Below are 27,535 nucleotides of genomic sequence, written 5' to 3' on the forward strand. Positions count from 1 at the left end.
TGACAGAACAGCTATTTCCATGTTCAAATGTTATGGAATGCATTTTTCTACATTGCTTTTGATGGTAGGCCACTCTCATAGTCCTACATTATGACCAAATAGCCACAGCAGCCTGACTGGCCACTGTTAAAATGTCACGATTCCCACCGAAGGAGGCGCCCCCTCCAGCTCGGGTGGAGCTCGGCGGTCGTCGTCACCGGCCTACTAGCTGCCACTGATTCCCTTTTTGTTTTCCCCCTTTTGTGATTGTTTGCTCCTGTTCGTAGTGGGAGTGATTAGCGGGGCTATAATTATTAGCTGGCCCGCCTTCTCTTTGTGCGGGATTGTTTATTCTGTTGTATGCTTGTGTTTGCGCTTGTGCGTTGGTTTTGCGCCGACTGTGTTTTCCCCTGTGTTTGGGGCACTTTGTTTTGTGTGTGCGCTTATCGCTGTTTGGGGTGGCTTGTGTTTGTTCGCCTCTTGGCCCATTAAAAGCCACTACCTTGTACTCGCTGCTTCCTGCGTTTGATTCCTCACCCACGACGCCCGAGCATTACATAAAACTGTAACTTAAAGTGGGTACACCCTCAGAGTTCACAGTAAATGCGTGCCGGAAGTTGCACAGAATTTTCAATGTTCAAGTTTGTGCTCAGCAGACCTGAAATTTGCTCAATACCCCAAAGAATTGAGGGAACATTGGCCCTATGTGTTCCTCAAGTTCGATGAGATTACTTCCATGAATCATCTATTATAATCACCACAGACAGTGTCGGACAAGGACATAATCCTCATCCATTGCTCTCTATATATAGTAACAAGGGTGCAATTTGGGACTCAGACCCTGGAACAGGATCACTGTCTGAGGTTACAGTTAACTCATTGTTATGTGGCTGCCAACTGAATAGCAGAGCTGAGGGGTGGGGTGTGGTTGGTAGAAGTGGAGGGGAATACAGAGTTCATTTCAGAGAACAATGACTTCCATAGCCGTATTCTTACTGTTTGACTACCTCATAATTGAGCTGGTGGAAGTTAGTCCAATCATTTCTCAAGGATAGTTTAGTTTTTAACCAAGTTTGGGCCCTATTTTGCTTTGCCTCCCTGACTGTGGATGGGAAAAATAGATTCCCCATCTGTTGGTGTGTGGGCTGAATGAATAATCAAGAAACTCCAGGGAACACAATAATACATTTTCTCTTCTTCTTTTCTCTCTCTCTGTCTTTCTCTCTCTCTCTCTCTCTCTCTCTAAAAACAAAGAACAACCACAGAAAAAGCTGATCACCACACAGAGACGGGGTATTATCTTAATGTATTTCAAAGTCAAACACCAGCTGGTAGTCGAAGACCAGACAGACAAACACAGACTCCCAGCTACAGTAGATCTCTGACTGCATGGGGAGGTTGTGTGATCCTCTTTGGCAATCCAAAACAAACAATCGGATACCTTGCGTGTTCAGGTACAGTATTTCTAAACTAGCCTGGTCCCAGACCTGTTTGTGCTGTCTTTTCAACTCTTATGGTCATTGTCACTGTTTAGAGTTGGTAAGACAGCACAAAGATCTGGGACCAGACTACAGTACTTCTGAACATTGTGATAGATAGTGATTCATCACTATTGCCACTTCCTCTAATTCCATGTAGAGACTCTGGCTAGATGGTGTTATATTATTATATTGGTTTGGGCTTGTCCTCCAGATTTGGGTCTGTCCTCCAGATTCCATCCCCATTAGCCTAAAGTATAATGAAATCCTCTTTCATGAAAATATTATGACCACGACAACGCTGTAATGCTGTAAAACCTATGAGCTCCTTCGAAGACCTTCCATTCATAACAGGGTTTACCTGACAGAATTACGAGCGTATTTTTAGCTCTTTCTGCCGTTAAATTATGCACGTCTTTACTAAGCAGTTGATCATCTATTTTATCCTAAAAAAGAGGAGTGAGGTGGGTGGGTCTAACGGGTGTCGCAGGTATGAGTATGTGTGTGCGTGTGTGTACTTGTGCGTGTGTGTGTCAGACGTTGCATGATTACAGATTTCAGTCTGAGACAGTAGCCTTGCTTCAGGGCAGGTAGTTTATTACCTGTTGAATCAAAGCTTGATGACGAGTTGGTTATTTGCATCAGCTGTGTAGAGCTAGGGCAAAAACCAAAATGTGCACCCAGGGTGGGCCCCAGGACTGATTTTGAGAAACCCTGGTTTTGGGTGATTCAATAGGTAGTAAACTTTTGGAATGCATCCTAAATGGCACCTTATTCCCTATATAGTGCACAACTATGGACCTTGTGGGCCCTGGTCTAGTAGTGCAGTAAATATTGAATAGGATGCAACCATGGTTAAAAGTAGTGCACTAAATAGAGAATTTGGGACGGTTGGGTACACTGGCGTTGAGAAAACAAAGCAGCTGTCCTGTCCCAACGTTCAGCCCTGGACCTTAACCTGTTAGGGCTAGGGGGCAGCATTTGCACGTCTGGATAAAAAAAATGTACCCGATTTAATCTGGTTACTAATCCTACCCAGTAACTAGAATATGCATATACTTATTATATATGGATAGAAAACACTCTAAAGTTTCTAAAACTGTTTGAATGGTGTCTGTGAGTATAACAGAACTCATTTGGCAGGCAAAACCCTGAGACATTTTCTGACAGGAAGTGGATACCTGATGTGTTGTATTACCTTTAAACCTATCCCATTGAAAAACACAGGGGTTGAGGAATATTTTGGCACTTCCTATTGCTTCCACTAGATGTCACCAGCCTTTACAAAGTGTTTTGAGTCTTCTGGAGGGAGATCTGACCGAACAAGAGCCATGGAACGATGATGTCCCATTAGACACCTGGCGCGAGTGTTCATGTTGGGTACCCTCGTTCCAATACGTTATAAAAGAGTATGCATTCGTCCACCTTGAATATTATTCATGTTCTGGTTAAAAAAGGCCCTAATGATTTATGCTATACAACGTTTGACATGTTTGAACGAACGTAAATATATTTTTTCCCCTCGTTCATGACGAGAAGTCCGGCTGGCTTAGATCATGTGCTAACAAGACGGAGATTTTTGGACATAAATGATGAGCTTTTTTGAACAAAACTACATTCGTTATGGACCTGTGATACCTGGAAGTGACATCTGATGAAGAGAATCAAAGGTAATGGATTATTTACATAGTATTTTCGATTTTAGATCTCCCCAACATGACGTCTAGTCTGTATCGCAACGCGTATTTTTCTGGGCGCAGTGCTCAGATTATTGCAAAGTGTGATTTCCCAGTAAGGTTATTTTTAAATCTGGCAAGTTGATTGCGTTCAAGAGATGTAAATCTATAATTCTTTAAATGACAATATAATATTTTACCAATGTTTTCTAATTTTAATTATTTAATTTGTGACGCTGACTTGACTGCCGGTTATTGGAGGGAAACGATTTCCTCAACATCAATGCCATAGTAAAACGCTGTTTTTGGATATAAATATGAACTTGATAGAACTAAAAATGCATGCATTGTCTAACATAATGTCCTAGGAGTGTCATCTGATGGAGATTGTAAAAGGTTAGTGCATCATTTTAGCTGGTTTTATGGTTTTGGTGACCCTGTCTTTGAATTGACAAAACATTACACACAACTCTTGTAAATGTACTGTCCTAACATACTCTAAATTTATGCTTTCGCCGTAAAATCTTTTTGAAATCGTAAAACGTGGTTAGATTAAGGAGATGTTTATCTTTCAAAGGGTGTAAAATAGTTGTATGTTTGAAAAATTTGAATTTTGACATTTATTTGGATTCAAATTTGCCGCTCTTGAAATGCACCTGCTGTTGATGGAGTGCACCACGGGTGGCACGCTAGCGTCCCACCTAGCCCATAGAGGTTAAGCTGCATCCCTGCGCCTTCTTCTCCCACCACCTCAATGCCACGGAGAGGAATTACGATGTGGGGAATCGGGAGCTTCTCGCGGTGAAGATGGCGTTGGAGGAATGGAGGCACTGACTAGAATGGGCGGGACATCCGTTCATTGTGTGGACCAACCACAAAAACCTGGAGTATCTCCGCACCGCCAAGCGCCTCAACTCCAGGCAAGCGAGATGGGCCCTGCTGTTTACCCGGTTCAACTTTTCCCTCTCTTACCGGCCGGGGTCCAAGAACGTCAAGCCGGATGCCCTGTCTCGCCGCTATAACCCCACGGTTACCACCTCGGAGCCCGAGACATCCTCCCCACCTCGTGCCTGGCGACGGCACTCAGCTGGGTTATAGAGAAACAGGTCCGGGAGGCGCAGCGGTTCCAGTCGAACCCTATGTCTCGGGCTTCGAGGTGGTATTTGTGCCTGACTGTCCGCTCCATGGTCCTGGAGTGGGCCCATTCCTCCAGGCTTGCCTGTCACCCGGGTTCTCGTTGGACCCTGGCCTTTGTGCGACAACACTTTCGGTGGCCTACTAGGGTTCCGGATGTTGCCGCGGTTGTCGCCGCCAGCACGGTTTGTGCACAGAACAAAACTCCTCGGCAAGCTCCGGCTGGTCTTCTCCAACCACTGCCTGTCCCTCACCGTCCCTGGTCCCATATATCCCTGGATTTCGTCACGGGTCTCCCCCCATCTGAGGGCAACATTGCCAACCTGACTGTGGTCGATCGGTTTTCCAAAGCCGCCCACTTCATTCCTCTCCCCAAACTACCCTCAGCCAAGGAGACGGCCCAACTTATGGTGCAGCACGTCTTCCAGCTCCACGGACTCCCAGTGGACATAGTCTCCGACCAGGGTCCGCAGTTCTCATTCCAGTTCTGGAAGGTGTTCTGCATGCTCATTGGATCGTCGGCCAGCCTGTCCTCCAGATTCCATCCCCAGTCAAACAGCCAGTCGGAGCGAGCCAACCAGGACTTAGAGACGCCTCTTCGCTGCCTAGTCTCCGCCAACCCTACCACCTGGAGTCAGCAACTGGTATGGTTGAGTACGCCCCCAACACCCCTCCTTGCTCTGCTACGGGTCTCTCGCCCTTCGAGCGTTCCTTGGGATTTCAGCTGCTCTTTCCTGAGCAAGAGGAGGAAGTCAGCAACCACTCTGCCCAAATGTTCATCCGCCGTACCTGGAAGAGAGCCCGTGCCGCTCTGTTGAAGACCACTTCCAGGTATAGGCGACAAGTGGAACGCCACCGGACCCCTGTCCACGCTATCGGCTCGGGCAGAGGGTATGGCTCTACACCTGGGACCTGCCCCTCCGGGTGGAGTTCCGTAAACTTTCCCCCCATTTCATCGGCCTGTTCCTCATCTCTAGAGTCATTAGCCCCACTGCTGTTCATCTTTTGTTACCCCGTACCCTCCGTATTCACACCTACTTTCCATATGTATCAGACAAAATTGATCAATCCTGTATCAGCCCTGTAGTCTAGGCCTAGATACTGTACTGTACAGTATATCTCACAGGGCAGCCAAATCCCATGCCCCCTCCCTCCACCCTCTCAGACTTAATCAACAGAGAGAAGCTGATGTTACTTACAAACAATATTCTAATTATTCATCTCTTGGCATGACAACAGGACAGGCCCCCTGGTACTGAGGATAGACAGTAGCAGCTTGAAGGGCTCTCATTGTCAAAGACAATGGAGAGAGAGAGACTGCGTTCCAAATGAAACTCTATTCCCTATAAAGTGAACTACTGTCGGCCAGACCCCTATGGGCTCTGGTGCACTCTGTAGGGAACAGCGTCCCATTTGGGATGCAAACAGAGAGAGTGCTAGACATTTTAGCCCTTTATCCCACTGACCACGGATAACTGAAAGCAAATTTAGACATCTGTCGACCACTGTATGGGTGTGTGTGTTGACAGTGTCCCAGGGGAATCTTCACTCCTCTCTGAGGGTCCCAGAGGACACTTTGTTTTCAGGCCGGAGACTGTCCTCCTCCAAAAATATAGCTATCCTCCCTCAGTCAGAGGGCCAAATGTGTTGTACAGATGCAGGTATTTCATCCTACTATGTCACGCACCATTCAGGTCTTCCTATTGGAACCAGGCCTAATCCATAAATATACTATTTGGCTAAAGGGCGATCAGGAGTTGGTCCACACAGTGTTCAATCATCATCACAGCAACTTGCTGCTGCTATTCCCCTTCTGGGACTGAGACTTCAAAGAGATGGAGAATTCACAGAGGTAGGCAGTCACTATATCTCCTATTGATGTGTCTGACATGGCAAGGGAATAGGGAATAGGGAATATGAGGATAATTCTCTTATTTCCTTGTCAACGTAAGAACGCTCAAAGGATGCATGTCTGTCCTTCTATCTACACACACACACACACTAGCCTTATAGAGAGCAATAGTAATGGCATCTTTTTGGCGGCACTAACTCCGCCATGGCTGTTTGCCAAAGCCTATGGGGAAACATATTTTTGGGGGTGATTGTTTTTGGATAAATGCCGAAAATTTAAAAAAAAAAAAAATCTGAAATGTAGCTGAAGCATGTCAATCAAAGACAAAATGACAAAGTTACCAAACACTGGTAAATACAGGTTTAGGAGATCTTATACATTTTGTTCTATGAGATAATCTTCATCAGCTAACGTCCTTTTTGTGAATTTTGAAGCATTTCTGTAATCAAAACAAGCACATAAAGCACATAAAGGCTTCATAATTCATGAAGGTCATGTTAACTGATAGATGTTATAGAACAAAACATATAAGAGATCCTAAGTCTGTGTTAACCTCAGACCTTATTTTTGGCATTTATCTCTGAACCCCATTCTTTCCCTATTAATTTCCCCCATAGGAATGGCTGAACGAACCAAAGGTAACTCATTTCACTTTTTTAGGACTGCAAGCTCTATTACTAGAATGAGAATCTCCAGGATATTGCCCTGCTCCTTATCTCAATAGATTGAGAGAGGCAACATTAAAATGGATGACAAACCAACGTTAGATATCGTAGATATATTTTATCTGAATATACAATAGGCAGAAATATGCCAGAGATATCAACCCGTTGTAAGGGGTGCGTAACTGGTGGCAGGGAAGTCAGACGCAGGAGAACAGAACTGGGTAATAACCAGAGCAGTTTAATTATCAAAACCAACGGCATCCAGAAGTACAAAATATGGGTACAAAACCCGTCGCGCACCAGTCAAAAGTACTTACAACAAACAATTTCACACACAGACATGGGGGAAAGAGAGGGTTAAATACACGACAAGTAATGAGGGAAATGCAAACCAGGTGTGTGGGAAAACAAGACAAAACAAATGGAAAATTAAAGGTGGATCGGCGATGGCTAGAAGACCGGTGACGTCGACCACCGAACGCCGCCCGAATAAGGAGAGGAACTGACTTTGGCGGAAGTCGTGACAGTACCCCCCCTGACGCGCGGCTCCAGCAGCGCGCCGACACTGGCCTCGGGGACGACCCAGAGGTCGAGGTGCAGGGTGATCCGGACGGAGACGGTGGAACTCCCGCAGCATTGAAGGGTCCAACGCGTCCTCCACCGGAACCCAGCATCTCTCCTCCGGACCGTACCCCTCCCACTCCACGAGGTACTGAAGGCCCTTCGCCCGACGCCTCGAATCCCGTATGGAGCGGACGGAATACGCCGGGGCCCCCTCGATGTCCAGAGAGGGCCGGAGGAACCTCCCGTACCTCAGACTCCTTGAGTGGGCCAACTACCACCGGCCTGAGGAGAGACACATGGAACGAGAGGTTAACCTCTCTAGGGTAGGTGGCACCAAATCGTCCCACCTACGTAACAGCCAGTGTAATCCCGTGGCGCGTTATTCAAAAACCTCAAAAATGCAAAAACGTCTATTTTTCAAACATATGACTATTTTACACCATTTTAAAGACAAGACTCTCGTTAATCTAACCACACTGTCCGATTTCAAAAAGGCTTTACAACGAAAGCAAAACATTAGATTATGTCAGCAGAGTACCCAGCCAGAAATAATCAGACACCCATTTTTCAAGCTAGCATAAACCCAAACCACAGCTAAATGCAGCACTAACCTTTGATGATCTTCATCAGATGACAACCCTAGGACATTATGTTATACAATACATGCATGTTTTGTTCAATCAAGTTCATATTTATATCAAAAACCAGCTTTTTACATTAGCATGTGACTAGCATGTGACTAGCATTCCCACCGAACACTGCCGGTGAATTTACAAAATTACTCACGATAAACGTTCACAAAAAGCATAACAATTATTTTAAGAATTATAGATACAGAACTCCTCTATGCACTCGATATGTCCGATTTTAAAATAGCTTTTCGGTGAAAGCACATTTTGCAATATTCTCAGTAGATAGCCCGGCATCACAGGGCTAGCTATTTAGACACCCAGCAAGTTTAGCACTCACCAAAGTCAGCTTTACTATAAGAAAAATGTTATTACCTTTGGTGTTCTTCGTCAGAATGCACTCCCAGGACTTCTACTTCAATAACAAATGTTGGTTTGGTTCAAAATAATCCATAGTTATATCCAAACAGCGGAGTTTTGTTCGTGCGTTCAAGACACTATCCGAAAGGGTAAATAAGGGTGACGAGCATGGCGCAATTCGTGACAAAAAAATTCTAAATATTCCATTACCGTACTTCGAAGCATGTCAACCGCTGTTTAAAATAAATTTTTATGCCATTTTTCTCATAAAAAAGCGATAATATTCCGACCGGGAATCTGCGTTTAGGTAAACAGACAAAAGAAAATAAAGCATTCGGTCGACTCGGGCACGCGCCTAAGCCCATAGTACTCTGATCGGCCACTTGCCAAAAGCGATAATGTCTTTCAGCCAGAGGCTGCCTCGATATCGTTCAGCTTTTTCCCGGGCTCTGAGAGCCTATGGGAGCCGTAGGAAGTGTCACATTAGAGCAAAGATCCTCAGTCTTCAATAAAAAGAGCCCAGATGAAACACAACTTGTCAGACAGGCTACTTCCTGCATGGAATCTTCTCAGGTTTTGGCCTGCCATTTGAGTTCTGTTATACTCACAGACACCATTCAAACAGTTTTAGAAACTTTAGGGTGTGTTCTATCCAAAGCCAATAATTATATGCATATTCTAGTTACTGGGCAGGATTAGTAACCAGATTAAATCGGGTACGTTTTTTATCCGGCCGTGTCAATACTGCCCCCTAGCCCTAACAGGTTAATACTCGGTAACAGGGGGGAAGTTGTAACCTGTAACTAACCTCGTTCAGTCTCCTCAGGACTTTACATGCCCCCACAAACTGCGGCCCCAGCTTCCGGCAGGGCAGGTGGAGGAGCAGGTTTCGGGTCGAGAACCAGACCCGGACCCCCGGTGTTCGTCCCATGTCTCCTCCGCGTGCCTGAACCAGTTGTCCACCGCAGGAGCCTCGATCTGACTCTGATGCCTAGGCGCCAGAACCGGCTGGTACCCTAGTACGCACTGGAAGGGGGAGAGGTTACTGGAGGAGTGGCGGAGCGAGTTCTGGGCCATCTCTGCCCAGGGCACGAGTTAACCCCGGCCGGTCCTGGCAGTAAGACCTCAGAAACCTACCCACATCCTGGTTAACTCTCTCCACCTGCCCGTTACTCTTGAGGTGGAAACCCGAGGTAAGGCTGATCGAGACCCCCAAACGTTCCATGAATACCCTCCAGACCCTCGACGTGACCTGGGGACCCCGATCAGACACTATATCCTCAGGTACCCCGTAGTGCCGGAAGACGTGCATAACAAGGCCTCCGCAGTCTGTAGGGCCGTAGGGAGACCGGGCAGAGGAAGGAGACAGCAGGACTTAGAGTAACGATCCACAACAACCAGGATCGTGGTGTTCCCCTGTGATGGGGGAGATCGGTCAGGAAATCGATCGACAGGTGCGACCATGGCTGTTGTGGAACGGGTAAGGGGTGTAGCTTACCTCTGGGCAGGTGCCTTACACTGGGTGCACTTCGAGCAGGAGGAAACATAAACCCTCACGTCCTTAGCCAAAGTGGGCCACCAGTACTTCCCACTCAGACAGCTCACCGTCCGACCGATGCCTGGACGTGTGGGCCCAATAGATCAGCCGGTCATGGACAGTAGACGGAACGTACAGACGCCCAGCGGGACACTGGAGGGGAGCGGGCTCTGCACGCAACGCCTGCTCAATGTCTGCGTCCAGCTCCCACACTATCGGCGCCACCAGGCAGGAAGCCGGGAGTATGGGGGTGGGATCCATGGGCCGCTCCTCTGTGTCATACAGCCGGGAAAGTGCGTCTGCCTTCACGTTCTGGGAACCTGGTCTGTAAGAGAGGGTGAAAACAAAACGGGTGAAAAACATGGCCCACCTTGCCTGGCGAGGGTTCAGTCTCCTCGCCGCCCGGATGTACTCCAGATTGCGGTGGTCAGTCCAGATGAGAAAAGTGTGTTTAGCCCTCTCAAGCCAATGTCTCCACGCCTTCAAAGCCTTGATGACAGCCAACAGCTCTCGGTCCCCCACGTCATAGTTTCGCTCTGCCGGGCTGAGCTTCCTCGAGAAGAAAGCACAGGGGCGGAGCTTCGTTGGCGTACCCGAGCGCTGAGAGAGTACGGCTCCTATCCCAGCCTCGGATGCATCCACCTCCACTATGAATGCCAAAGAGGGATCCGGATGGGCCAGCACGGGAGCCGAGGTAAACAGAGCCCTCAGGTGACCAAAAGCCCTGTCCGCCTCAGCTGACCACTGCAAACGTACCGGTCCCCCCTTCAGCAGTGAGGTAATGGGAGCCGCTACCTGACCAAAACCCCGGATAAACCTCCGGTAGTAATTGGCAAACCCTAGAAACCGCTGCACCTCCTTTACTGTGGTGGGAGTCGGCCAATCACAAACGGCTGAAATGCGGTCACTCTTCATCTCCACCCCTGAGGTGGAAATGTGGTACCCTAGGAAGGAGACGGACTGTTGGAAGAACAGGCATTTCTCAGCTTTGATGTACAGGTCATGCTCCATCAGTCAACCAAGCACCCTGCGTACCAGGGACACATGCTCGGCGCGTGTAGCGGAGTATATCAGAATGTCATCAATATACACCACTACACCCTGCCCATGCAGGTCCCTGAAAATCTTGTCTACAAAGGCTTGGAAGACTGATGGAGCATTCAACCCGTACGGCATGACGAGGTACTCATAATGCCCTGAGGTAGTACTGAACGCCGTTTTCCACTCGTCTCCCTCCCGGATACGCACCAGGTTGTAAGTGTAACCGATGTGAAATGGCTAGTTAGTTAGCGGTGGTGCGCGCTAATAGCGTTTCAATCGGTGACGTCACTCGCTCTGAGAATTGAAGTAGGGTTGCCCCTTGCGTTGCAAGGGCCGCGGCTTTTGTGGCGCGATGGGTTACGATGCTTCGTGGGGTGTCAGTTGTTGATGTGTGCAAGGGTCCCTGGTTCGAGCCCGGGTTGGGGCGAAGAGAGGGACGGAACCTACACTGTTACATAAGCGCTCCTGAGATCCAGTTTAGTGAAGAAGCGCGCCCCGTGCATTGACTCAATCGCCGTGGCGATGAGAGGTAGCAGGTACCTGTACCTCACCGTGATTTGATTTAGACCTCGATAGTCAATACATGGGCTGCAGACCTCCCTCCTTCTTCTTCACAAAAAAATAAACTCGACGAGGCGGGTGAAGTGGAGGACTGAATGTACCCCTGACGCGGGGATTCGGAGACATATGTCTCCGCCTGTGACAGGGGATACACGTGACTCCGGGGAAGTGCGGCGTCTACCAGGAGATTTATCACACAATCCCCCGTGGGGTGGTAATTGAGTCGCCTTCTTTTTGGAGAAGGCGAGAGCCAAATCGGCATATTCGGGGGGAATGCGCACGGTGGAGGCCTGGTCTGGACTTTCCACCGTAGTAGCACCAACGGAAACCCCTAAACACCTCCCCAAGCACTCTCGCGATCACCCCGTGAAAGCCCTCTGTTGCCATGAAACAGTGGGGTCATGATAAGCTAACCAGGGTAGGCCTACCACCACGGGAAACACAGGAGTGTCAATAAGGAAGAGACTGATTCTCTCCTTGTGACCCCCCTGCGTCACCATGCCCAGAGGAGTGGTGGTCTCCCTAATCAACCCTGACCCTAATGGTCAACTGTCTAAGGCGTGAACTGGGAAGGGCATAGCCACTGGAATGATGGGAATCCATAAACTATGGGCAAATGATTTGTCTATAAAATTCCCAGCCGCACCTGAATCGACGAGCTCCTTATGCTGGGAATGCGGGGAAAACTCAGGAAAAGTAACAAACAAAAACATGAGTGCAACAGAAGGCTCTGGGTGAGAATGGTGCCTTCTCACCTGGGGTGACGCCACAGTGCCCTGCCTGCTGCCTCGACCCCCAGAGGGACCAACCCGGCACTGACCGGCAGTGTGACCTCTGCGGCCACAGATGGTGCACGAGACGGAAAATCCTCCAGTCTCCCTGAGCGCAGCACCTCCCAGCTCCATGGGCATTGGAACGGTGCTGCTGGGGGATGGAACTGACAGACCCCGCTCTGGACGTCTGTGGGTAGCCAGCAGGTTATCCAGCCGAATGGACAGGTCCACCAGCTGGTCGAAGGTGAGGGTGGTGTCCCTGCAGGCCAACTCTCGACGGATGTCCTTGCGCAAACTGCAGCGATAGTGGTCGATCAGGGCCCTGTCTTTCCATCCCGCGCCAGCGGCCAGGGTCCGAAAGTCCATTGCAAACTCCTGGGTGCTCCTCGTCCCCTACCTCAGATGGAAAAGCTGTTTACCCGCCGCTCTACCCTCGGGCGAGTGGTCGAGGACCATTTCGAGGATTTCACCCACCGCTTCCGGGCAGTCTTTGACCACCCACCCGAGGGTTGAGCGGCGGGTGAAATCCTCGAAATGGTCCAACGCCGCATCTCCTTCTCCCCACACGGCGTTGGCCCACTCCAGGGGTTTCCCCGAGAGGCACGAGACGAGGGCGGACACCTTCTCACGGCCCAAAGGAGCCGGGTGGACGGTTGCCAGGTAGAGATCCAGCTGCAACAGGAAACACTGGCAGCGTGCAGCCGTCCCATCGTACTCTCGGGGAAGGGCGAGACGAATCCCACTAGGACCGGGTGAAGGGGGGGCAAGTAGTGGAGACCCTGGTGGTGCTGGTGGAGGCACTGGAGGAACTCTCTGTCTCTCCCAGTGGTCCATGGTTTGGACAACGCGGTCCATGGCGACGCCGAGGTGGTGGAGCATCGCCGCGTGCTCCTGGATGCGCTCCTCGACTCCTATACTAGGGTCACCTGCTCCTGCTGACACCATATTGTGGGTGTGAAATTCTGTAAGGGGTGCGTAACTGGTGGCAGGGAAGTCAGACGCAGGAGAGCAGAACTGGGTAATAACCGGAGCAGTTTAATTATCAAAACCAATGGCATCCAGAAATACAAAATACGGGTACAAAACCCGTCACGCACCGTGAAAATGTGCACAAGCACTTACAACAAACAATTTCACACACAGACATGGGGGGGAACAAAGGGTTAAATACACGACAAGTAATGAGGGAAATGCAAACCAGGTGTGTGGGAAAACAAGACAAAATAAATGGAAAATGAAAGGTGGATCGGCGATGGCTAGAAGACCGGTGACGTCGACTGCCGAACGCCGCCTGAACAAGGAGAGGAACCGACTTCGGTGGAAGTCGTGACACCCGTGAAACCCCACCCCCATCATGAATAGCTAATATAACGTCTGCTGAAAATTGCATTCAGATAATGAATGAAATAAATAATGAATTGATTACATACATCTAACAGGCGTGTGAGATGATGATTTGTGCCGTGCTGCTGTGAGGGTGCCTGCCATTAATGATGGGGAGAGATTGTTGTTGCTCCTGCTGCTCCCTCCCTTCCCCCGACAGGCTTAATGAAATGAAGAATTACAGTCTTTTAATAACACTTGTTATAATTAAACTTCTCTCTCTTCATGAGTGCATTGAGGGCATAAGTGAAGCAGCAACGATTTCATGAAATTATAAATTACACACTATACCAACCACAGAATTCACTCTTTGTTACCCTAGAAACAGATGTGCCAGGCTTTGACTTATCTGTCATTTGATTGGCTGAGGAGGGAATAGGAGCGCCCAACAGAGCATATCCCCTTTTTATCCAGTTTGTATTTTAATGCTAAATAAAATGACATAAATAAATAAGAAAACCTCAGACTAATCAATACTATATTGAGCATTCTGAACTGTTCCAAAATCGTTGTTCTACTGCTCTGGCATCAGCACAGCGTGAGAGAGACCATTTAGAGTTTAATTACAATCTAAAATGACTAGCAGAGTTAGGAGAGAAAGTCTATGAAGTCTACTTGATTATTGGGAGTAGTATATGAAGTGGCAACTGTTAAGCAGTGCAGAACAGAACAGAGCAGAACAGAACAGCCCACTTGGTTTTAAAGGGCTAGTTTTAATAACCTCTACAGGATCTGTGGGTCCCCCGAGGGACGGTTGAGCTAACGTAGACTAATGTGATTAGCATGAGGTTGTAAGAAACAAGAACATTTCCCAGGACATAGACATATCTGATATTCGCAGAAAGCTTAATAAATAATAACTGCACTGTCCAATTTACAGTAGCTATTACAGTGAAGTTATACCACGCTATTGTTTGATGTGTGTGCACAGTTATGAATTTGAAAATGTATTAATAAACCAATTTGGCACATTTGGGTAGTCTTGATACAACATTTTGAACAGAAATGCAATGGTTCATTGGATCAGTCTAGCACTTTGCACATACACTGCTGCCATCTAGTGGCCAAAATCTATATTGTGCCTGGGCTGGAATAACACATTAAAGCCTTTCTCTTGCATTTAAAAGATGATGGTACAAAAACAATACAAAAAAAACGGATGTTGTTTTCTTTGTATTATCTTTTACTAGATTTAATGTGTTTAAATTCTCCTACATTCATTTCACATTTCCACAAAGTGTTTCCTTTCAAATGGTATCAAGAATATGCATATCCTTGCTTCAGGTCCTGAGCTCCAGACAGTTAGATTTGGGTATGTCATTTATGGCGAAAATTTTAAAAAAAGGGGCGGATCCTTAAGAGGTTTTTAAATAAGTCCTCATTAGCAAAAAGAGGCATTCTAAACAGATTTACACAGAATTAAAGTCTCTTGGGACACATTATACTGCATCTAGCGTCACTGGAAAAGGAAAAGACCATAGTATCTACAGTATGTCTTATAAACTACTTATCCTTCCATTTACAAGTTATTATTGCTTCTTGATCGAGTGTGTTCGCATACTCCCTTAAAAGAAGGTTGCTTGAAAAATGAGAAATAGCAGCAATAGCACTGTTTGTCCATCTTGAGATGTCGTAGACAGTATACACTTTCTCAAAATGGTCAGATAACTCAAGATATCTGTCATTCATTTTGATGTTTTTGCTAACTAAGATGTTTGGTGCAGTATCTTGCAAGTGGAAAAATCTCTCGTTGAATGACAACAAACACTTAATTGAAGAATCCCTACTGTTGACCAATGACCGATGAAGGTGCATAGACTTTGGCTCTCGAACTTCGGCTTGCCTCAATAATTTTTTGTGTGTGCACGAACAGCTCGAAAAAACCCTTGCCAAAGAGCAAAACAAACAAAAACATCACAAAATATTGTCATAATACGTGAACGCTGTTCCGAACTTAACTCTCTGGTCAAACTCACAGGTTATTCCAGACATGATAAGACCTATGACAATGTATACATGCCTGTTTACAGTATGAACGTGTGTTCTGTCGATCAGTAACCTCCTCTCTGTCCCATTGACCTCCTACTGCATCTTAGGGCTTAAGTGTGGAATTTCCCCTCTGAGAGGCTACCAGTATTACACAATTGTCTGTCCCATCTCCTATACAGGAACTGCTTGAGGAAATAGTCTGGGACGGGACGGGAGGGCATTGTGTGCTTGCGTCCCAAATTGCAACCTATTCCCTATATAATGCACTACTTTAGACTACTTTATAGGGAATAGGCTGCTATTTGGGACACACCAACATGGGTTCCTCTCCAGTAGAATGGGCCCCCGCCAGGCCCACACACACACACACACACACACACACACACACACACACACACACACACACACACACACACACACACACACACACGCGTACACACACACACACACACACACACGTATGCAAAACACACACACACAAATACACACTCCCCTGCCACTGACTCAATTAGTCTGCAAGGAGCAACAGGGGCCCTTAGGACAATATTTTCATAGCAATAAGGAAAACCTTGCTTATGGACCTCCTCATGTAAATATTTGGCTGCAGGTCGAATCTATTATAAGGCCCCCAAGGATTATATACGTATGGTCTGGCCAAACTTTTAACTTTTAAGCGACGTGGGGATGGATTGTAGGCCTAATAAAAAAACTAAAATATGGAAAAATAAGTCTGAGCATTTACATGGCCTGGAGGCTTTTAGGTTACTAAATCAAACATGCTCAGAACTGTGTATAGGTATTAGTGTATGGTTGGGTCAAGTGGGGTTGTCATGTCAACACAATAACAGGTTCCAGTGTATGTGACATAGTCATGCCCTTGGGATCAGAGACTCAGAAATTCAGAGCTCCAGTCTTTTCATATAAAGATCCCTTTCTGTGAATGATAATGCCAGATATTCTAAAATGCATACTCTAGGCTACAGTATAGCAATACCAAATGATAAAGTTATGTATGTGTGAGTGGATGTGGTGGATATGTCCCCTGGGGCAGTCACCACAGCGGATGACAGGATGCCAGCGATTATCAGGTAGGAGGGAGAGGGAGAGAGAGAGAGAGGGAGAGAGAGAGAGAGAGAGAGAGAGAGAGAGAGAGAGAGAGAGAGAGAGAGAGAGAGAGAGAGAGAGAGAGAGAGAGAGAGAGAGAGAGAGAGAGAGAGAGAGAGAGAGAGAGAGAGAGAGAGAGAGAGAGAGAGAGAGAGAGAGAGCTTTGTGGAGTGTCTGGAATCCACAGCTAGCCTGGAGTTCCATCAGACAGGAAGCAGAAAGTAGTCAGATTTCTGGATCACCTTAAAGGATTTACCCAGCATGCCACAGGGGTGTCCACAGAGGACACAGTCAGCAGACAGACTCCTGGAATTGGACCAGGAACTAGAAAGTAGGAAGGAGTCACCTCTACTGTAGTCACCACTCTGAATCAGACTGTGAGTCTGAAATGGCACCTATTCCCTATGTGGTGCACTACTTTAGACCCTATTGTCTATTGTACACTAACTCTGACCAGGGCCCACGCCACTACTTATTAACCTATTCCCTACGTAATGCACAACATTTGACCAGAGCTTTATGTAGGAAATGTTCAAAAGTAACGAATAAGGTGCCATTTTGATGATTCAGCTTCAATAACACAGTCAAAAAGCCTGTTGTTGTTTTGTCTCCAAACAGCTTTGGGTAAATTGACTTTGGAGAAGTATTGCTCACAGTATTGCTCATAAGGTATATGGCCTTTTTTTGCCATAAACACACACATTCTTCTCATTAGCCATCTCTGTGACAGTCTGTGACATGTTGGGGATCCATGGTAGTCCCATGTGGTTCAATTGGTAGGGCATGGCGCTAGCAACTTTAAGATTGTGGGTTTGAATCCTGCTGGGGCCATCCATACCAATATGTATGCACTCATTGATGTACAATATGTCTCTTGGGATAAAAGCATCTGCGAAATGGCATATATAATATATTGCTTTGAGGTTACGGTGCAGACCATACCTGTATCCACTCCTTATTGTTGTCCTCTCCTGGTGTCCATGCGTTCTCGTAGTAGTTGAGTCTGGCTCGCTCAGGGGACCAGCCGGGGTTGTACTGAGAAGAAGCTATGATCTGCTCTGATGCTATCTCCCCCGATTCCATACCTAACGGGTCTGTACAGTCAAAATCTGAGAAAGAGAGAGAGAGATTGTTGAGACACTTTAGTCTACATTTTTAGCTGAAAGCACCATCCAGGCCAGAGTACACATCAACTCCCAAAACAAAGCTGCTCCCTGAGGATAGGGAAACTCACTGGCAGGGTCCGGGCTGGCACTCTGGTGGCAGGAATAAAATGCCACATCAGCGCCGCCTCAGAAGATCCCCACTTCCTCTCCCTCTCTCTTGCCCACCACACACATAGGCTTTAATGGACGGCAAGCACAGTGGAACTGTGGTGCTACATCAAGACATAAAGCTTTATTCATAAAACATTCAGTGTAGGGCTAAGTTCACTATTGTGCATTAAAGTGGAGCCAGTAGTTTTTCATTGGAGCTGGTGCTGGTTCATTCCTCCATCAAAGCTCCCTGTAGGCAGTTTATGTTTCGCACATGGTGCAAATATCCTAATATTTTTGTCCTGCAGGATTTTAAGGCAGATTTAGTGTCAGTGTTCTGGGTCGTAAATTCTCCCAGAATGCCCTGTACCACCCAGGATAGAGGGTATCTCCTTGTTTGTGTTGACATGGTGCAGTCGGCCAGGGTCAGCCTGAGTGAGTGAGTGTGTGTGTGAGTGTCTGAGTGAATGTGTGTAAGTGTACGACTACCGGCAAGGTCAAGAGGTGAGCTCCTCTTCTCTCCATACTACATCATTCCCCAGAGCCCTATGTGTAGCAGGGGTGTCTGGACGCTGACCCTATGACCTCAGGGGTCAGACCCTGGCACCGGTTGACCCTGCTGTCTCTAGTCACCCACCCTGTCACACACACACACACACGAAGGCAGGCGCACAAGCACACACACACATTCAGGCAGGCACATTGTGTATACCAGCGCTGTGCAGCGTCCCAGAGACTCAGGTCTGAAAGGCTTCAAGCAGATGGAGAGACCATCTGTGTTAGCTCATAGACAGTCCCTGACTGCTGCACACCCTATACTGTACACACTACAGGAGAGAGAGAGAGAAGAGAGAGAGAGAGAGAAGAGAGAGAGAGAGAGAGAGAGAGAGAGATGTAAAAAAGGGACAACAGCTTCACTCTCATCTTCTCCTTTCTTAAATACCACTTCTACTTCTTATTCTTCATCGCAAACTCTGGAAGGAGGAATCTGAGTATCTCCATAAACATCAACCAAACCCAGATTATTTAATGTATATTCCCTCTGATTGTAAACAAAGAGTCTCTAGTTCACAGCCTGATGTGTAGATGGCCTCATGTGTGTTGCTATCAACTATTAGCCTGCGTTTCAAGCAGCACACTCTATGAAATGTGACGGAGGGTGATCAGGAAGATAGTAGGGATATGCTCTAAATGGCACCCTATTCCTTTATAGTGCATTACTTTTGACCAGTGCCCTATGGACCCTTCTCAAAAGTACTATAAAGAGAATAGGGTGCCAAGTGGGACACCTTAGCAGGGCTGTCAAGGTGTCACACCCTGATCTGTTTCACCTGTCTTTGTGCTTGTCTCCACCCCCCTCCAGTTGTCACCCATCTTTACAATTAACTCCTGTGTATTTATACCTGTGTTCTCTGTTTGTCTGTTGCCAGTTCGTCTTGTTTTGTCAAGTCAACCAGTGTGTTTTTCCGTGCTCCTGCTTTTTCCTAATCTCTGTTTTTCTAGTCCTCCTGCTTTTTGCCTGCCTTGATCTTTGCCTGCCCTGACACTGAGCCCGCCTGCCTGACCATTCAGCCTGCCCTGACCTCGAGCCTGCCTGCCACTCTGTAGCTCTGGACTCTGACCTGGTTTATGATCTCTTGCCTGCCCCTTGTTTATAATAAATATCAGAGACTCAAACCATCCGCCTCCCGTGTCTGCATCTGTGTCTCGCCCTGTTATACAGGGAGAGAAGAGAGAAGGCAAGCCTGCTTTATTCCCATCAAAGCAACACCTTATCACCCCTACATCACCCCCTCTCAACTGAAGTGTAAACTCAGTAAAAAAAAAGAAACATCCCTTTTTCAGGACCCTGTCTTTCAAAGATAATTCGTAAAAATCCAAATAACTTTACAGATCTTTGTTGTAAAGGGTTTAAATATGTTTCCCCTGCTTGGTCAATGATTCATAAACAATTAATCAACATGCACCTGTGGAACGGTCGTTAAGACACTAACAGCTTACAGACGGTAGGCAATTAAGGTCACAGTTATGAAAAACTTAGGACACTAAAGAGGCCTTTCTACTGACTTTGAAAAACACTAAAAGAAAGATGCCCAGGGTCCCTGCTCATCTATGTGAACGTGCCTTAGGCATGCTGCCAGGAGGCATGAGGACTGCAGATGTGGCCAGGGAGACAGGACGGACAGCTGATCGTCCTCGCAGTGGCAGACCTGCACAGGATCAGTATATCCGAACATCACAGCTGCAGGACAGGTACAGAATTGCAACAACAACTGCCCGAGTTACACCAGGAACGCACAATCCCTCCATCAGTGCTCAGACTGTCCGCAATAGGCTGAGAGAGGCTGGACTGAGGGCATGTAGGCCTGTTGTAAGGCAGGTCCTCACCAGACATCACCGGCAACAACGCCGCCTATGGGCACAAACACACCTTCACTGGATCAGAAAGGACTGGCAAAAAGTGCTCTTCACTGACGAGTCGCGGTTTTGTCTCACCGGGGTGATGGTCAGATTCGCGTTTATCGTCGAAGGAATCAGCGTTACACCGAAGCCTGTACTCTGGAGTGGGATCGATTTGGAGGTGGTCTGGGACGGTGTGTCACAGCATCATCGGACTGAGCTTGTTGTCATTGCAGGCAATCTCAACACTGTGCATTACAGGGAAGACATCCTCCTCCCTCATGTGGTACCCTTCCTGCAGTCTCATCCTGACATGACCCTCCAGCATGACAATGCCACCAGCCATACTGCTCGTTCTGTGCGTGATCTGGAATGATTAGTGTTTTATTTAACACCAGCTATCGCCATAATAACCCGACAGGGACAGGGTGCGGTGGAGGGGAGGGGTTGACTGGGTGAGCCTGTGGAAAGATTTACTGTCTTCAAGGTGGTTGTGTTTCGCAAATTAAATGTTTAGTCGGAGCATTTCTAAAATTGTGGTCATGGGGGCCAGGCCCTAGGATGATGATCATGCTGTGTTAGTGGCTGGGACACTGTCTGCCCCACAGTGTCTCTACCACTGCTGTGTTAAAGTCAGGCCTCATAAACTGGGGGAGATTGCGCGTGCCTTGTAACACGTCCACTTAATGAAAAGACCGGGAGCTGTTGATTTAATAACTCCCTTTAGTGCCACATTAAAGTAAATGTGTATAGCAGTGAGACAGGGACCACCCCTTGTGTGTATGAAGGCATGTGTGGTACCATTTCACCCTATTGTATTGACCTGAACCAAACTCTGCTTGTTCGAATATGTTATTTTCACATTGTCTCTTTCAGTATGGTTCCAGCAAATGTGGTGGATGCATAACCAGGCAAGCTAAATCCAGCTTTGGTTTAGCTACAGATGTAGGATCTTAATTAATTTGATCACTCTTTTGTTGCTGAGAATTTTCATGATTTACATAAATTCACTGAAAACCTACACTAACAAATGGTTATATTAACAGTATTGCATTTTTCACATAGCCTAATTTTGGCAAGCTAATAGCCCAAACGCTGATCAAGCAACACTATGGACTAAACATTTAAATCCTTTTGCTGCAGGATTATTTAGCTGTGACAATTCACGTCAAATTAAGATTCAACACTGCAGGTTTGGCTCAGTAGCATGAATTCCCTCTAGATTGTTTCTCTGGTCCAGTTTGCCAATCAATGATAAACAACACTCACCCTCTGGCACAGTCCGCTCCAACACAGTGAAGTTGGCAGAGAAGCCCTCCTTGGCGATGGCACTATCGGTGTTGATTGTCAGTGCCAAGATGCCCGTGTAGGAGATGATACGACCCGGGGTGTTCTGACCACAGTACCGCCCAATGTACGGACCAACTGCAGAGGGGGGAGGGAGAGAAACAGATGGAGCGGTAGATAGAGAGAGGAGAGGAACAGAGAGGGCGGTGGGAAGTAAGAGAGGGAAGGAGAGTGAGCGAACGAAAGAGAGAGAGAGGGGTGGCAAGAGAGAAAGATCATCAGTTACCAAGGTAATAACTGAAGATGGGAGTGTGTGTAGAGTTAAGAGTTAAGTCAGTATTTGCTTGCTGTAGATCTGTCACATGGGTGTTCATACACAGTACAAAAGCTGAAGAACATATGCACATCCAGGTACTTTCCGCAGGTGCTGGAGTTGTAGGCAAACTCATGGAAAACAGAAAGGAAAACGCTGCATACTGGGAGCATGAGCTGCAGTGTTTTTGGCCTCCCAAGTTGCGTAACGGTCTAAGGCACTGCATTGCATTGCTAGAGGCATCACTGCAGACCCTGGTTCGTTCCCAGGCTGTGTCACAACTGTCCGTGATCGGGAGTCCCATTGGGCGGCGAACAATTGGGTTAGGGGAGGGTTTTGCTTGGGGGGGTAGGCCGTCATTGTAAATAAGAATTTGTTCTTAACTGATTTGCCTAGTTAAATAATAATATTAAAGTGGGCAGCGTTTTCCTTTCTGTTGTTCATACAGAGTAAACACAACCCCCTCATGAGCAACCCTCATGAAGGTAAAACTCACTCTCATGTCCACAAAACACGTAGAGAGATGAAGAAGAAGAAGAAGGGACTCCTGCTTAAGACAAGGCAGTCGAGGCTTCTGTCTGTTTTACACCAGTCATAAATTCCTTGGCCTTTTTTTATGTGATGGTTTAGTGTGGAGCTGGGTATGATCTGGCCACTAAGACCAAACAACCAGAGATAAGGGGAAATACAAGGGAATGTCAAAAGAAAAGAGGGCAATAAAAGTGAACCCAGGAGCTGACGCCATATTGTGTCTATGAGTGTGTGTGTGTGTGTGTGTGTGTCTGCCTGCTTGTGTGTGTGTTCCTCTGTCTAGATGTTAAGCAGGTCTGGAGGCCTGGTGCTTATCTATGATTAGTAAGCCTGTGATCAGTGGCAAGTGACAGCCTGCTGCCCTCTAAACCTCTCACATCCCCTCACTTTGACATGCCTCTTACAGCCTGGCCTTACAACCAGAAACACAGATGAAAGGGAGAGAGGGGTTAGCTAGGGTGTGGGGCTGATGGCTCAGATTCAGCATCATAACACAGGAGGGTTAGGGTTAGCCATCTCCTAGAGTTTCTGCATGACTCAACGGCTCTGCTGTGAACTCTGTGTCTCTGCAGGTCTCTACTATGGTCCTGGGGGAGGCGAGAGGAGGGTAGATGGAGGGAGGGGGAAGAGAGAGGAAGGGAAGGAGAGAAGAGGGGGAGGTTGCCACAGCCACACTCTCTGCCCATCTCAGTCTGCCTGAGATGGGGGAGAAAGGGAGGAGGGAGCGAAGGAGGGAGAAGGAGAAAGGTAGGGAAGAAGGCGCGACTCCCCAGGCGCTACATGGGAGTCCTCATCCTCACCTCACCCTGTCTCACCCCCTCATCGCCCCCTGTGGTGAGCGTACCTCCAGCCTTCCGTGCTAATGCACTATCGATCCAAAAGGAACCACAGGTACTGTGCCCAGCCCTCATCAGACAGGGCCTGACACACCCCAGCCTCCCCTCTATGTCTTCCCTGTCTCCCCCATGACCTTCCCATGTTCCAGGTCCGCTCTCTCACACTCCCAATTACTCTGGATGTGAGAAGAGTGTTATTTTGTTATTTTCTAGACCCCCCAAAGATAATAGAGGAGACATTGCTGTTGGTGGCTATTTCTTTTCTTTGTTTTCAATGGAAACATTATATGCTCTTAGACTGTAATATGAACCCTTAGTCTGAGAGTGTTGAAAAGTAAAAGTTTCAGAATTTCATACACAGAATAAACTTGTGTTCCTAAGAGAATTAGTCTCATGGTAAAAGTCTCCATTGTTGATCACAGATGTCAGTTTTCTGAATGCATTTCACGAGTGATGAAAATAAAGGTGATAATAATGTGAAAGACTGTGCCCTCAAGGTCTTCACAGCTTGTTTAATCAACACTGTTCGTTTAAGAGAAATGATAAACTTCCCACCTACATGGAAAACCTTGCAACACTTTTATATGAAATACCTGAGCCAAGTCTGACACTGTTACAAGCCAGTTTAACCTCTAGAACAGTGTTTCCCAAACTTTTTATAGTCCCATACCCCTTCAAACATTCAACCTCCAGCTGCGTACCCCCTCTAGCACCAGGATCAGCGTACTCTCAAATTTTGTTTTTTGTTGCCATCATTGTAAGCCTGCCATACACACACTATACGATACATTTATTAAACATAAGAATGAGTGTGAGATTTTGTCACAACCTGGCTCATGGGAAGTGACAAAGAGCTCTTATAGGACCAGGGCACAAATAATAATATAATAATAATCAATAATTTTGCTCTTTATTTAGCCATCTTACATATAAAACCTTATTTGTTCATCAAAAATGGTGAATAACTCACCAAAGGTTAATGAGAAGGGTGTGCTTGAAAGGATGCACATAACTCTGCAATGTTGGGTTGTATTGGAGGGAGTCTCAATCTTAAATCATTTTCCACACACAGTCCGTGCCTGTATTTAGTTTTCATGCTAGTGAGGGCCGAGAATCCACTCTCACATAGGTACATGGTTGCAAAGGACATCAGTGTCTTAACAGCGCGATTTGCCAAGGCAGGATACTCTGAGCGCAGCCCAATCTAGAAATCTGGCAGTGGCTTCTGATTAAATTCAATTTCACAGAACCGCTTGTTGCAATATCGATGAGGCTCTCTTGTTCAAATATCGGTAGACTGGAGGCAGGGCATGAAAGGGATAACGAATCCAGTTATTTGTGTCATCCGTTTCGGGACAGTACCTGCTTAATTGCGCACATAGCTCACTCATGTGTTTCGCTATATCACATTTAACATTGTCTGTAAGCTTGAGTTCATTTGCACACCAAAAAAATCATACAATGATGGAAAGACCTGTGTGTTGTCCTTGTTAATGCAGACAGAAAAGAGCTCCAACTTCTTAATCATATCCTCAGTTTTGTCCCGCACATTGAATATAGTTGTGGAGAGTCCCTGTAATCCAAGATTCAGATCATTCAGGCAAGAAAAAACATCACCCAGATAGGCAGTCGTGTGAGAAACTTGTCATCATGCAAGCTGTCAGACAAGTGAAAATTATGGTCAGTAAAGAAAACTTAAGCTCGTCTCTCATTTCAAAGAAACGTGTCAATACTTTGCCCCTTGATAACCAGCACGATAACCAGTATGTTGTTAAAGTGTTACATGGTCGCTGCCCATATCATTGCATAATGAAGAAAATACACAAGAGTTCAGGGGCCTTGCTTTAACAAAGTTAACCATTTTCACTGTAGTGTCCAAAACGTCTTTCAAGCTGTCAGGCATTCCCTTGGCAGCAAGAGCCTCTCGGTGGACACTGCAGTGCACTCAAGTGGTGTCGGGAGCAACTGCTCACCACTCCACTGTCTCCCTGTCATGGCTTTTGCGCCATCAGTACAATACCAACACATCTTGACCACCGAAGCCCATTTGATATCACAAAGCTGTCCAGTACTTAAAAAATATCCTCTCATGTTGTTCTGGTTTCCAGTGGTCTGCAGAAGAGGATGTCTTCCTTAATTGACCCCCCATAAACATAACTGACATATACCAGGAGCTATGCCAGGCCCGCCATGTCTGCTGTAAAGCATATAATTCACTGGCTTGTAATTGCAGTAATTGTTTCAAAACATCCCCTGCCATGTCACTGATGCATCGTGAAACAGTGTTGTTTGATGAAGGAATTGTCTGTATAGTTTTTTGGCCTTTTCCCCCAGCATTGTCCCAGCCATATCCACGGCAGCAGGAAGAATGAAGTCCTTCACAATAGTATGGCGCTTGCCTGTCCTAGCCACTCGGTAGCTCACCATATAAGATGCTTCTAGCCCCTTCATACTAATGGTATCTGTTGCTTTTATACATGTCATACTACTCGAAAGTCGTCTTTATTCTCGCTCAAAAAACTCCCATGGCTTATTTTTCAAATTGTCATGTTTTGTTTCTAAATGTCTGCGCAAGAGTGAAGATTTCCTGCGAGAGAGTAACGGTTAATGTAATTGGATGTTAATTATTTGACTAGGCTACCTGTATTTGACATTGTGCTGTTATTTCGCTGAACACTAGATGGTTTAATTGTATTTTTGGCAGTGAAACGAGGCTTCTCAAGCTAGAAAAAAACCTCTGAATCACATTTTTATTTGCCGTACCCCCGACGGCATTGCATACCCCAGTTCGGGAATACCTGCTCTAGAAGAAACAACAGCTAAAACCCAAACCCATACAAAAGGGTTAGGTTGTTTCTGGACACAAAAGTCCACTCCTGACCGATCAATCAACAGTAAGGTGGAGTAACACCCCTGTCTACATACGTACCATGGCCTCCTCCCAACTGACAAACATAAACAACTCCACAAACACAACACAGAAAGGGAGTATGGTAGATGATCAGAATTAGGACATGTTTGGCATTGAGTTAGGACAACTAAGCTACGTGTCCTGTCCACATTCATCGCCCTATTAATATATTTTTAAATGTTTATATTACCCTACTGTATAATACTGAGAATGCTAACAAAGATACTAGCTATATCTGACTAGATGTATGACTGTGACTCACCTCCAGGGAAGCCATCCCAGATCTCCAGCCTATCGTATCGACAGAAGACCCCGGTGGGAGGCGTGGTGTCAGGCTCAAGCTCGAAGCTCTCAAACTCCAGGATGATCTCGGACATCTTGGGGGCAAAGATCATGAAAGTGCAGTCCAGGTTGTTAGGATACTTCTCTGGAAAACCAGGTGACTTTATTACCCCATTGTTAGATGTGAAGTTCCTGGAACATTCCGGACCTGAGAGGAGGAGGGGAAAAGAGAGATTTCTAATGTATTTATTTATTAAATCAGGGAAGTCGCACTGAGACTTACATCTCTTCTGCAAGTGAGACAGGAGGAGACCCACAGGGAACACACTGATTGAATCAATGTTGTTTCCATGTCATGTCAATGAAATTACATTTACCACATTTCTATCAGCATGTTAAATGTACAACCACTCTGGAGCATCTATACTCCACACACAGAGATGCATACAAAGCTCTCCCTCGCCCTCCACTTGGAAAATTTGACCATAATTCCATCCTCCTGATTCATGCTTTTAAAGCAGGAAGCACCAGTGACTAGATCAATAAAAAAGTGGTCAGAGGAAGCAGATGCTAAGCTACAGGACTGATTTGCTAGCACAGACTGGAATATGTTCTGGGATTCCTACCAATGGCATTGAGGAGTACACCACAACTGTAACAATAAGTGCATCGATTACGTCGTCCCCACAGTGACTGTACGTACATACCCCAACCAGAAGCCATGGATTACAGGCAGCATCTGCACTGAGCTAAAGGCTAGAGCTGCCGCTTTCAAGGAGCGGGACTCTAACCAGGAAGCTTATAAGAAATCGCCATATGCCCTCCGACGAACCATCAAACAAGCAAAGCGTCAATTCAGGACTAAGATCGAGTCATACTACACCGGCTCTGACGCTCGTCGGATGTGGCAGGGCCTGCAAACCAATATAGACTACAAAGGGAAGCACAGCCGAGAGCTGCCCAGTGACACGAGCCTACCGGACAAGCTAAACTA

The 27,535-nt window shown here is 46.7% G+C and overlaps 1 protein-coding gene across 6 annotated transcripts in view; it reads right to left on the bottom strand.

Moving 5' to 3' along the window:
* Positions 1 to 27,535, bottom strand: part of LOC106590027 (neuropilin-1a) — a 126,811-nt gene that overhangs the window by 42,956 nt on the left and 56,320 nt on the right. For all 6 annotated transcript variants that reach the window (XM_014180515.3, XM_014180517.3, XM_014180516.3 and 3 more), the window contains 3 exons: positions 26,522 to 26,749; positions 21,651 to 21,806; positions 17,668 to 17,834 (listed from right to left, as the gene is read on the bottom strand). In XM_014180515.3, coding sequence (XP_014035990.1) covers positions 17,668 to 17,834; positions 21,651 to 21,806; positions 26,522 to 26,749 — 551 coding nt within the window. The remainder of the gene's footprint in view (positions 1 to 17,667; positions 17,835 to 21,650; positions 21,807 to 26,521; positions 26,750 to 27,535) is intronic.

This window comes from Salmo salar, chromosome 29, assembly GCF_965601325.2.
Source record: "Salmo salar chromosome 29, fSalSal1, whole genome shotgun sequence".
Classification (NCBI taxonomy): Eukaryota; Metazoa; Chordata; class Actinopteri; order Salmoniformes; family Salmonidae; genus Salmo; species Salmo salar.